At 51.9% G+C, this 12,379-nt stretch overlaps 1 protein-coding gene across 1 annotated transcript; it reads right to left on the minus strand.

The window, feature by feature from the left end:
- Nucleotides 1–2,345: 2,345 nt before the first annotated feature.
- Cdh16 (cadherin 16) lies at nucleotides 2,346–11,909 on the minus strand. Its single transcript, XM_003472039.4, has 18 exons — nucleotides 11,718–11,909; nucleotides 10,962–11,019; nucleotides 10,661–10,744; nucleotides 10,017–10,172; nucleotides 9,812–9,950; nucleotides 9,324–9,482; nucleotides 8,400–8,596; nucleotides 7,584–7,706; nucleotides 7,189–7,339; nucleotides 6,755–6,982; nucleotides 6,594–6,670; nucleotides 6,334–6,522; nucleotides 5,992–6,233; nucleotides 5,422–5,555; nucleotides 4,430–4,672; nucleotides 4,175–4,282; nucleotides 3,759–3,875; nucleotides 2,346–2,953 (listed from the first exon to the last, which is right to left on the minus strand). The coding sequence occupies exons 2-18, from the start codon at nucleotides 11,004–11,006 to the stop codon at nucleotides 2,856–2,858; spliced, it is 2,490 nt and encodes an 829-aa protein (XP_003472087.1). The 5' UTR covers nucleotides 11,007–11,019; nucleotides 11,718–11,909; the 3' UTR covers nucleotides 2,346–2,855.
- Between the last annotated feature and the right edge of the window lie 470 nt (nucleotides 11,910–12,379).

Consider the following 12,379-nt stretch of genomic DNA (forward strand, 5'->3'; position numbering starts at 1 on the left):
GCCCTGAGGCACCCAGCAAGGCCAGGTGGGGAATGGAACTAGGGTCTTTATCTATAACACTTCTCCACAGCCTGGGCCTGATGGGACTTCTATGGGGCATGTGCATGGGTGTGGCTGCAGGAATTTGGGATATGCCCTCCAACATCTTGTGGACAAGGGAAAGATACGTTAATTAAGCTCCTGTGGTATGCCTGGCACTTTGCTAAATGTATTTTGTAAGGATTATCTCATGTCATTCTCCCAGCAATTCTATGAATTGAGATCCCTTTTATCAACAAGTAAACTAAGGCTCAGGGAGGTGAAAGGATTTATTTGGGAACACACAACAAAGAGGAGGTAGGGCCCACGAGTTCTTCCACCTGTACTGTGCAACTCGGTACCACCCACCCCCATCACACTTTGCTCTGTTAGGTCTAGGCCTTGTCTGCTGCGTGAGACTGCCTCACTAGTGAGAATCTCCATAAGTAATCACTGACCCAGTGCCGGTATGTTTCTCCCACCTTCAGCTTCCTTTTTAGAATGGCGCTAAGGGTTACAGGAAAGGTTTATATCCAAAATTCCTTAAGAAAATGGAGCCCTTGTCCCTGTGATCAGCCCTAGCAGTGATACAACCATGAAGTGTCATGGTGTCTGAAGGCTTAAGAATGAAGCTCTTAATCTACCCTGGCAACTTGCTGTTTACTCTTTTCTTAATTCCTCATTTACTTGTCAATAATTCAACTACTCACCACTTGTATACATACCCATTCATCATCATCCCTCACCTACCCAGGCACTCATTCATTCATTTACCCATATACACAGAGTAAAGACCCAGAAAGCAGGAGGTTCCAGCTCAGGCATCATATCTCACTGACTGCATAAACCTGGGAGCGTCTTTCCATCTCTTTGTGATTCGCTATCTTACTTTTATCAGAAGGATCCCTAAGGCCCTTCAGGGAGATCTGGGAGATCAACTAATGGTTATGGAAACTTTTAGAGAGGTAATATGGACCTACAGTGCACGTCTACCTCCATACAATTCTGCTTTGTGCTCTCATTCCAAGATTCCTAGCCTCAGCCTTACTTCCCTGGCCTTCAAGATCTTTCACTGAAAATGGAGCCAAAAATCCACCCTAGTAGGTATAACCTCCGAAGAATTTTCTGCTCTGAAGACTTCCAATTGGGTACAGCCAAATAGAGAATCCTGGGAAGGGAAACTGTTTGGGCTGGGGTGGTCAGCAGAGCCTGTAGTTGGGAGTGGGATCCCTGAGCCCAGGGTAGCTGGGACTGGTCTCAGGGTTCGTCTACAAGCTCCCCCAGGCCAGCCAGTGTGCCTGCCCTAGCTCTCTCAGCTAGGCTTGGCCCCCATCCCACAGGATCTGCCAGCAGTAGAGAGATTATCTCCTAAAAATAGGGCTGGGCCCCACCAAGGTTGTTTTTCTCCCTTCCCCGTGACTTACCATTATCAGCTCTGGATGCTTGGGACAGCAGGTCCTACCCTGACTCCCCAAAGACTGTAAGGAAGAGACTATGTGGAACCAGCTTGTGTCTAGGGTCAATCAAAGGGCAGAGACTGGAGGTCAGTCTGGAGATGTGGTCAGATTCAGCAGTCCACCAGGGCTATGGCTTAATTTTGATTCAGAAGTAGGGGTTCACCAGCAACAGGGACAGCTTCAGGGAAAGGCACAGGGATTTCTGTCCTTTTGAGTGACTCCTCTTCCCTGACTTTCTGCAAGATGTCTCAAGTGAAACATAGAAGTGCCTTTGATAAGATTATATCCAAAAGATGAGAAGTATAAAACAAAAGAGGCCTTTATTCTGAGAACGTGGAGAGAGAAAACCAAAACACCTCCGACCACTGGAGTCAGGCTTTCTCTCTGGCGGACACATGTCGTGGGGGGTATATAAGTAGCCTCCGTTTGGGGTGGAACCTAAGGGGGCATTAGGGATGCTTGGGTAGCCCATTGGTCTTTGTTTGGCACCATAGGTAAATTCCTAGAGGGAGGGGGAGATAGGAGTCACAGGTAAATTCCTAGGGATGGGGGAGATAAGAGCTCCTTGGTTCCGCCTCTAAGGCTTCACCGGCTACAGTGTCCTGTCTGGGCCAAAACTCTTTCACCTTGAGCATCACTGGGACAGAAGGATTCATTCACTGGTTTCATTTCTCCTGAACTTCCCTTTCAGGGCCCTCAAGGTTCCTGTGCCTCCTGAGACTGAGGGGGTCTTTGTCCACTCCTGGGTGCAGGTGGTTCCCACACAGGGACACAGTGTGCTCATGTACAAGGAGAGGACATTTATTTGCAAGATTATGCACTGCCATAGAAAAGCTAGAGCCTGAAAATACAGGACTTGACCTTCACCTGAATAGTTAATCCAGTCAAGGTTTATTGATGGTGGTTGCTGGACACCCAAGGAAATGACCCACCTTGCTTTGGTCCCAAGATCTCACCAGCACCCCATATGATGTCCCATATTATTTCTTACAGGGGACCCCAGGCTTTTCTTCAAGTCCCCAGATTCATTCTGTGCAGCAGGAGATAGAGAGGGCACACAGAGCAGGTGTGTGTATTCATACCCATGCATGTGCATACTCACATGGACACTCAGATATGAGCACAGTAATTCTTTAGGGCTCAGCCCAGCTCTCTAAGGTTTATTACTGGACAATGAGCTGCCATTTAGAGTACTCTCATGGGTATTCCATAAAGTCAGAGTTTCCCTCTGGGGATTTGTCTGGTGATAGTGCCCCCACCCTAGGAAGGTGGAGAAGGTTTTACTCTGTCTTGGCCCCCATTGGATCTTGCTACTGGATCTTTCCCAGTGGATTCAGTTAGAACCAGGTCCAAGCTCCCTGCTGGTGCTGCCTGGATCACTCAGACGGCCACCTTCAGGGGCATGCTGTCTGCTGGTTGATCCAGGTCCTTCTTCCTCGCCAGGGCCAAGTGCGTGAAGATGAGGATGAGGAAGAAGCCTGAGGGGCCCAAGAGGGATGGAGGGATGGATCAGCTTTCAGAAGGGGCCCTGGGGGCTTTCCTATCTCTAGAGATTCTCTGCCATTGGTGTTAGTTTAATAAAGAGGTGCAATTTCCTAACAGCATCCCTGAGGCTGGCTGGGGATGACTCCTGATGCCGTGAGACGTCTACTGCTTGGCCTTCTCAGCCCTCACCAGGCCCTCACCACACCAAGGCCATCCCAGCACACTCCAGCCTCCCAATTCCCTTTCTCTGGGAGACATTTTGGGTGGAGTTCATCTGAGAGCAAGTGAACTGTTCCCACAGACCTCCAAGAGAAATGCACAGCAGACCATTGTGGTAGAATTGTAAAGAAAACCAGTAAGGGAGGAACTTGGCGGAACAGAGGAAAAAAAAGGTACAGAGAGCGTAGTTTGGGTGGAAAGAATTAGTCTGGAAGGGCCTGGACTCTGCTACATCTTGGCAGTGTAACCTCAGACAAGTCACTAAATCTCTCTATGGCATAGTGACTTCATCTGCAAAGTAGAGTTGCCAGGATCCATGTCACAGGGTGTGGAGAGAGAGCACTCCACATGATAATCCATGTAACATGCCCAGCATAGGGCCTGACACACAGCCAATGCGTGATGATGTAATGATGAAAGCTGGTCCTGATGATGTTGATCACTATGACACCAGGTGACAAGAGCATGACTATGAGAGTTAGGGGATTCCTTTTCCAACACAGGGGAATCTTTTATTTGGAGAGTACAGCTCCAACCCAGCCATTGCCCTCCCCCATATAGAATCCCGGTCTCCATTACCTATTGCTGCCAGGGTGCCCAGGAGGGTGCCCATGGCCATCAGCTTCGTGGGCATGCCCTTCATGTGGCCCACCTTGCGCATGCACTCGCCCTCCACATTGCAGCGACACACAATCACTGGGGGAGAGGAAGGTGACAACTGTGGGGGAGGGCTCCCCTGCTTCTTGGAGCCCCCTGTCTGGCCAGTTGGCTGCTATGCACTTTTGTGCACACACCTGTGTCTGTGTGTGTGTGTGAAAGTGCTTGCTCCTTTGTACATGTGCTACACAGAGGCATGTGGGCCTGGTAGCAGTTGTACAGGTATGCACTGTCACTGTGAGGGTCCATGCTGTATACCCACCCTATCTTCTGCACCTTGGTAGCTCTCTCAGCATATGCAGATGCCAACTTTGGCTGCATCTAAACTCTAGCCTCACCTTGGACCAGGAGCTGCCATGTCTGGACATTGCGGCTGACAACCACAGGGACTTCGTGTTCACCTGGTTCTACCCAATGCAGGGCTAGGGTGAGGTAGGCATGGGAACCTGTTGGGATGCAGGCAATATGTATGGTCACTAGTATAGACTGGCATCCTGGGGGCTGTTCCTTCTAGGCCCAGCCCCAACCCCTCTCACTTCCCAGAGACCCCACCCCCCCATCTTGGCCACAGCATTTCACCTCCCACTTCATACCATTGAGAGGCTGGAGGCGCCAATCCCGCTGCACTGTAGGGTTGGGGCCAAGGGCAAAATTATAGGGCCCAGGCACACTGGCGAGGTCAGGATCCTCACTGAGCCCACTGACCACCACACCATAGTCCTGGCGGGGTGTGCAGAGGTATCGTGCAGGCATGGGTGCCAGAGTCAGAGCTGGGGCAGGAGGGGCATTCAGGAAGTGGACCACTAGGGCAGCAGAGGTGCTCAGTCTTGGTTCATCTGTAATGTTGAGGATGAGGGTGAGCTGGGGACTCTCTGGGGTGGTCCATTCCCCACAGCCTATCAGTCTCACCTGCTGCCTCCCTGTCATTGTCTCTCCATCACCCCCTTTGTTATTCTGTCCCATGCCACTCTCTTTCTGACAGTAGGCTTCATCCCTTCAGTATCTGAACAGATGCCAAGCCCTGATGCCCCACAAGGTGACAGTGCCCTGACCATGGAGAAGCACATCCCTGCTGGTCTACCCTGGGCCTCCCAACCTACCCTCCCTTGGGACAGCTGTTCACAGCTACCAGAGAGCTGTTTATCATCCTCCTCAACCAGCCTCAGTGCCCCATTTGGGTCATGTTCCTGAATTTGTCCTAGATGCAGAACCTGGCTCTCCTCCTATCTTCCCCACCCAGCTCTGTCTGTCCCCACCTGATCACTGAATCTAACACCTCAAGAAGTTCTCCAGGGGTAACAGATAGAGTTGAAGGGATTTCAATTTCAAGGTAGCAGGGTGGTGGGAGAGGAGAGGCAGAGGCCAGGCCTGTATATCTGAGTATACCCGTTTTTAGTGAGGGATACTGAACTGGAATCCTTGTCCCTCTCTCTTGCCCAGGGCTGGGTGGTTGCCAGCAAGGGTCCCAGGGAAGAAGCTCAGTCTTGACCATCTGTCAGTCCATTTGAGGTCTGCATATGGAATGACTTCCATTTGTATTTCTAGTGCTTCCCTCCCTTTGGGCTCCATTGTTGCCTGGTCATACCTGTGTCCTGGGCTTCCACAAGCACTGTGTATGTGTCCCCAGGCTGGGCACCCTGTAGGGACTGAGCCGTGTGTACCTCCCCAGAGACTTCCTCGATGCAGAGCCAACCCTTTGAGTCATTGACTAGGGAGAACCTGAGGTCCACAGAAAAGGATGGGGTTGAAAGGCACTGGAAATATGTGTGGGATCTTGCCCAGAAACTTCCAAGATGATGTGATTTGCTCAAGTTCCACATTCTCTCTGTGACTTTGGGGACAGCCACATTTCCAAGTCTCTCTCCTCAGCTTCAATACTTACTGGGCATCTGCCCTGAAATCTGGGTGGGAAGTGGAGGGAAGCCCAGGTCCTTTCTCCAGGTGAGGATGTATAATATGAATTTCCATAAAGCCTAAACACCACCCACTACCATGCTTAACCATTCTATCCAGTTGTGATTCCCACCCCAAACCCAGGAGTCACAACCTTGACACTCGCCGTGGTTGGGGCCTATCCTAGATCATGTGAATCTCCTTTGAGATCCTGGAATCACCTCTGGGGAGCAGGGGAGAGCCAGCCTAGGTAAGGACTCACCTTAAGGTTCTGTTCATGGGTTCTGAGGGCTGGATAGTCAGCAGAAGAGAGCCAGCTGGTGTACTGATTGGGACACTGGCTTCATAGCTCTCCTGGTCCAACTTAGGGGGTGGCATCACCTTCTCCACCAGCACAGTCACTGTGGCTGTGGCTTCAGGGCCTGGGCCTGGACCCACCAGTTCCTCCACATTTTGAACTACCACCACCACCTTGTGGTAGGGAGCTGCCTCATAGCTGAGGTTCTAGAACCAACAAAATCTGGATCACTGTGTGGGTGAGGGGATGGCACACTTGTGCATGAATATGTATGTTTGCCCCTTTCCTATCTGTCCAGACCCTTACCTTGTGGAGTTTGAGTTGAACGTGACCAGAGTCTGGCTCCCAATCCAGTGCAAATATCCCTTCCTTATCCCCTGACTCAATGGCAAATTCCATGAGGCGGAAGGCAGGATCAAGGTCAGCATCAGTGGCCATCAGTGTGGTCACCACAGTACCAGGCTCCACATCCTCAGGGAGGCTTACAGGACCAATCTGGAGAGAGGTTGAGGGGACAGTGAACCCTACCAGTGTTTTCCCCAGGGTCTCCCTCCAATTTTGCTTACCTGGGAGGTGGTGAACTCAGGGGCGTGGTTATTGATGTCGGTGATCACAATTGCGACCTCACACAAGCTGCTAAGGCCTGAAGCAGGGGAGGGCTTGTGGTCAGGCCGAGGTAAGAACAGAAGGTACAGGGGCTCGGATCACCATTAAGGGACTTACTTACCTTCCTCTGCTCCTGCTAGGTCAATAGCCAGTACCTGAAGCAGGATGTGCTGGCCAGCTTGGAGGAGAGCAGGCCCCAGGGTCACACTGCCTGAGGCAGGGTCCAGCTCAAAGGCTTTCCCCTCAGCCCCCTCCTTGGGCTCAGGACTCAGGAGCTGATACACAACATGGGAATTGGGAGAACCAGGGGCATCTGCGTCCTCTGCCAACAGCTGAGTCACTTCAGTGCCTGCAAGACAACGGATGGGATCACAGCTTTATCCCTCACTCACTCCTTTTTTGTGCTCAACTGAGCGTGTGTGTGTGTGTGTGTGTGTGTGTGCTGAAGGACACTGAGATGGCAGCCTGAAACTAGAGCCTCAACCCAGAGAAGCAAGATGGATGGTTCATAGGGATTCCACCCTTTCCACACTTCTGTTAGGACCCATAGCCTACCTGGGGGGCTGAGCTCAGGGATGCTGATTGAGGGACCACGTTGGGGGCAAACAGGTGCATTGTCATTTTCATCCGTCACCACCACACGAAACTCCAGAGGTTGTGCATAGTCCTCACCATGGGAATTCTGAGCCCGCACCAGGAGTAGGAACTGTAGTGGATGGGGGTGGGTTGGGTTGGGGTTCAGGTCAGGACCAAGTGCAGCTCCATCCTGCCTGGGTCTAGTTATCCATGTGGTGACGAGCTTCAGCTCTTTTTCCCCTGTCTTTACAGCTCCAGCTCTTCTGGGCTCTCTTCCACTGCCTTAGCATCTGTGGGAGATGTGACATCTCCCAAAGCTAATTAGTCAGCAATTAACACCCTTCAGCCTCCCCTCTCCTTCCCTCTCACCTCACCTCAGCCTGAGCCTCTCTGTCCAGCTCCATGGTCACATAGAGTTTCCCTTCTGCGTCCACATCAAAAGGTCCAGGGGGTTGGCTCTCCAGGTGATAGTGCACATTCCCCCCACTCCAGTGTACCTGGAAAGAGGACACAGAGTGGCCAAAGTCAGGAACAATCTATGCCATTCCTGGGTCCCAACTTTAAGCAAGGAGCCTGGGTCCCAACTACCTTGTGACCCCAGGCAAATTGCTGCCCACCCTGGGTCTGGAGTCCAATTAGTGTCCTTCTTTTGGGGGCACTTGTCATTGTAGTAACTCCATGCTAGTGTTGCCTTGGCCTAAGCCTCAACCCAAAGTGCCTGAATAGGGCTGGGGATTTAGCTCAGTGGTATAAACACCTGCCCTGCAAGCAAGCGGTCGTGAGTTTGATCCCCGGTACCTATTTAAAAAAAAAGTTGCCAAAGTGCCTGAATGACCAGGTTATTTTCTTTTTCATACTCTCAGGCTGGGCCTGACCCCAAGGGATTCCTAGAAAAGGCCTGAGACATTCCTGCCTTGGGTGATAATCCCCGCGGCAGCAAGAGGAGGCAGCTGTTTTCCCTGAGAAAACGTAAGAGGTCAGAATACAGAGCCACACCTGTCAAAGATGGCAGGCAAGGGACTGAGGGCTTGGTCCCAGAGCCTTAAATATCTCACTCCACAGTAGGAAGTGGTGGGAAGTATGCAGGAGGAGTCAGGGTCAAGTTGGGTCCCAGGCCCCTCTCCCATGAGACTCAGGTCCAGCTGCACCATCCAGGGGGCTGTATCAATTACTGATAGCCATTTACTCACCTGGGCAATGGGGTGTGGGTACAGCACTTTGAGATTCTCTGCCAGGTGGATAGGCTCTAGGGATACCCAGGTATTCTGTACTATGGAGATCTCTATGGTGGCTGTGGCCTGGTGGCCTGAGGCCTGGTCACCCATGTCCTTGACCTGTACCAATAGTTGATAAGGCCCCTCCAGGGCATGATCAAGACTGGTGCTCCCTAGAAGAGATCAGATGGATGCCTGAGCATTGGGCCAGGGAGCAAGCACCAGGCAGTCCTTCTCAGTGAGTACCAAACACAAAATCAAGCATACGGCAGGTGTTCAGGAGGCTTTCTTGGTCAAATGATTAGAGGGGCTTTTAGAACCATCATGAGTATCCAGCTCTGATGCAACAGTGTACCATGTCACTTTCATATTAACAGTGAGTGATGATGGCTAGACTGGAGGAGTAGATGAACAGCCAGGATGGGGAAGTGGGTAGGTGGAGATAATTCACTGAGTGAATGAATCATTGATTAAGTGGATGGATAGGAATTTGGATGTGCAAGTGGATGAAGACAGTGTGGATGAATGAGTATATTAGGCAGGTGAGTTGCATGGTGGTTGGCAATAAATGGGTGACAGGGTAGCTGGCTGGGTCAACACATGATTCACATTACCATCCATCCACAGCTCATGCCTCTGGTCCACACTCACAGGGGCAGGTCTCTCCTTCCATCAGTCCTGAGATCTTCAGACTCCGGATCCTCAAGTCATTCCTCTCTGGTCTCCAGAATGCGGAGCCAAAGTACTCCATTGACACTATTTCCTATCTCCCTGTGCATGGCCTTCACCTTGCTGCTCTTTCCTCCTTCACCTCCAGCCCCAACTCATCCATCCCTTACAGCTCAGGGGATCCCTCATCCAGTAATCCCAGATCCTCCATCACACCTAGTTCAGGCTCACCCTCAGGGCTGAGGGCCAGAGCCCCCTGCTGAGGCTCTAGCTGGAACATGTCTGATGAAGGTTGGGCTGGGCTCTGGCTCAGGATGTGGAATCGAAGATCTGAGTTGGCTGTGCCTGGAGCATCCGCATCCGAAGCCTCAAGGAAGAAGAAGGGAACACCTGGAGGGTGGAGGGAAAGGTGAACTGTGAGGGATGGCAGGGGAGGGAGGTTCCTATGCCTCCCCTATTTCTTCCTGGTTCTTCCATAACCATCGTTGAATCAGGATCCTGGAGGTGAACTACAGATTTTCAACACACTTCCCAGGAGGGCAAACTGAAGCTAAGAGTAAATGGGTCCCTCAGTGGCGTGGGAATGGTAAAGGACCAGACAGAAATGAGAGAGAGAAGCTTAGACCCTGCCTGCCTTGTCCTTGTGTCTCTTTATTCTGCTGTCCCATCAGGGCCCACCTGACCTTGCTGCATGCAAAGTGGCTGCTCTGGTCACTCACCGGGCTTGGTTCCCTGGCTGAGCTGAACTCTGTAGATGGCCTGGGAAAACTGGGGAACCTGATCATTCTCATCCTTCACATGCACAATCACAGGCTGTGGACCCCACAAGACCTTTCCATCTCCAGTCTCCAGGGTGACCTGGAAAGGAAGGGGAGTCAGTGCCTGGCCATACCTTTCCTGCTGTATCCTATACCGCAGCTATACCTGTAATTTGTATTCTGCCTGTTCCTCCCGGTCCAGGGCACCGGTCACCATAAGGAAGCCAGAGTCTAGATCCACAGCAAAGAGGCCCTTAGCTGCCATCTCAGAGTCCCCTGACAGCATAATCTGGCCTTCAGCCTTCTCATGGGGCAGCGGCAGCTAAAGGATGAGAACAAAGGTAAAAGAGGTGAGCTCCAGGTCTCAAGAATGTCCCTGTCACATAATGGCCTCATGTGTGGAAAAACTGTCTCAGAGAAGGCTGACATTTACATGAGGTCACACAGTCAGCAAGTAGCAGGACTGAGATTCAAAGTCAAAACTTTTTGCCTTGCATCTGAGTTCTCCATATTTCTTACCCCTCTTTCTAAAGTTGGAGCTTCCCACCAACATTTCATTCTTTAACTGAGACCCCTACTCTCATCTGAGTAACGTTATAACATATATGCTCCTGAAGGGAGGGCTTCAAAAGGGAGCTGGATCAAGACAGAGGAGTGGGAGGCTGAGGCAAGAGGATCATTGTGAGTTCGAGGCCAGCCTGGGCTACAAAGTAGATTCAGGGCCAGCCTGAACTACAGAGTGAGAACCTGCTGGAGGTGGGGAAGGAGGCCTTTGTGAGGAAGGGAAGCTCACCCAGCTCTCAGGCTCACCTTGATCAGGTACAAAGGGAAATTTCCGCCGTAGTTCTCAGGGACTTCCACAGACAGCTCCGCAGGCTGGGCCTCAGGGAAAGCCTGTAGGGAATTCTCACCTTGTCCCTCATAGCCATTCCACAGGTCATCCACTTTCTGTTTTTGACCTCCTAATTCCACAATGAACCCATAGCCCTGGTTCTGAGCCCACATCCCCACAGTCCTCTCATAGTCATGGTAGTTGGTCCAGGCAGAGTTAAGATCAAGGGCACCAATCCCTAAGGCCAGGACCTGAAGAAGGGGGTCAGGGCCCACTCACCTGGGGAATAGAGAAGCAAAGCAGCCAAAGCCAGGCAGGGATCATGGTCAGGATGGGCCTAAGGGACATGGCCATGAGGATCTGGCCAGATGGGTGGGAAGATTTCCATCCCATCCACACAGCCAAAGGAATCTTGCTACTGGTTAGCCCCGCTTCCTCCCCTATGACCCTGTAACTCCATGTTAGCTGCAAGGAAGTGTCCAGATCCACAGCCTGAACCAGCAAGGACCCCAGGCCCAGCCACTCCGCTACTTGGCTCTTGCTCCCACAATGACCTCCATGTGAATTTTACCTCCCTTTGTCTCCCACCAGAGCTTCTAGATCTCAAAGTCATAATTTTCCGGCAGCCTCTCAAATTGCAAAAGTTTGAGGCTGGAAAGCTGACTGTGAGAGTTCCTTCCTGTAACTGCCTCACATTGCAGGCAAGGCCTGAAGGGCAGGGCCTGGGCAAGGTCACAGAGGACTTGACAGGAGGGTTCCTTTTGGAAGAGGGGACCTGTGGCTGGAGGGCTGTCTTGCTTTCCACCGCCACCCTCCAGACATGGAGTGCCTTCAGGGAAGAAGCTCTGCCAGTATCATGGCATTTTCCAACACTCAACATAGAGCTCAGCATTAGGAGTGCAGACGCCATTGCAGGTTGGGTCCTTGGGGATTCTTTTCTGACAGTGAACAAGGGGAGGACAGGGCACTGTTCCCCTTCAATCCCACCCAGTTTTGGCCTGATCAATGCTGCTGTGCTCCTGGCCCCTCACTCACTGGTGTCAAAGGCGGCTCCTTGGGTCCAGCTGCCAAGAGGGAGGACTCCTTCTCCAGGGAGATCTGGTCTGCCTGGGCTGGACGTAGAAGGACAAGGCAGACACTTGAGCAGGAAGGCAGTCCAACTGCGCTTGCTCAGAAATCATCCCTGGGCCCACACAGCATGCCTGGCTCCACCTAGCCCCCCAGGTTACTCATTGACTTTAGGAAGCCGGGAGCTGCTCAGCATCCGTGACTGCCAGCCCCAGGAGGTGGGCAGATCATTGGCCTGGCAGCTTGACACAGACCAGTGGGCATAGAAGTCTGGCTGTTTCCTGTGGCTCCACTCAGTCCCACTTTCCCCCTGAGTACTGGCACCTGTAGCTGTACCTCTGTACACTCTGTTCCTTTTCCTTGGATTACCCTTCCCAGCCCTGCAGTGGTGTGGTAAGTACCTACTCATATTTCAGCATTCAGCTCAAATAGTTCCTTCTCCAGGAAAGTGCTTCGTACTCACTGGCTCAGGGAATGTCCCCATCCCATGCTCTGTGCTCCCTTTATCATTTTGCACAGGACACCAGCTAGTTTCCCATACATTAGATGAGGAGCCCTTTCAGGGTAAGACTTGAGGACCGAACCACGAGTTGGCCCTTATCCTGCCTCATAGCCCCTGACAGGCTTGG

This window comes from Cavia porcellus, unplaced genomic scaffold (genome assembly GCF_034190915.1).
Source record: "Cavia porcellus strain 051 isolate PalLab524CR breed Dunkin Hartley unplaced genomic scaffold, mCavPor4.1 scaffold_4, whole genome shotgun sequence".
Classification (NCBI taxonomy): Eukaryota; Metazoa; Chordata; class Mammalia; order Rodentia; family Caviidae; genus Cavia; species Cavia porcellus.

Coding starts and splice junctions, on each gene's coding strand:
- Cdh16 (XM_003472039.4), bottom strand. CDS start 11,006: ATGATCCCTGCCTGGCTTTGGCTGCTTTGCTTCTCTATTCCCCAG. Junction 10,173..10,660: donor TCCCTTTGTACCTGATCAAG/GTGAGCCTGAGA, acceptor CTCATCCTTTAG/CTGCCGCTGCCCCATGAGAA. Junction 7,707..8,399: donor ACCCACACCCCATTGCCCAG/GTGAGTAAATGG, acceptor TCCTCTTTCCAG/GTACACTGGAGTGGGGGGAA.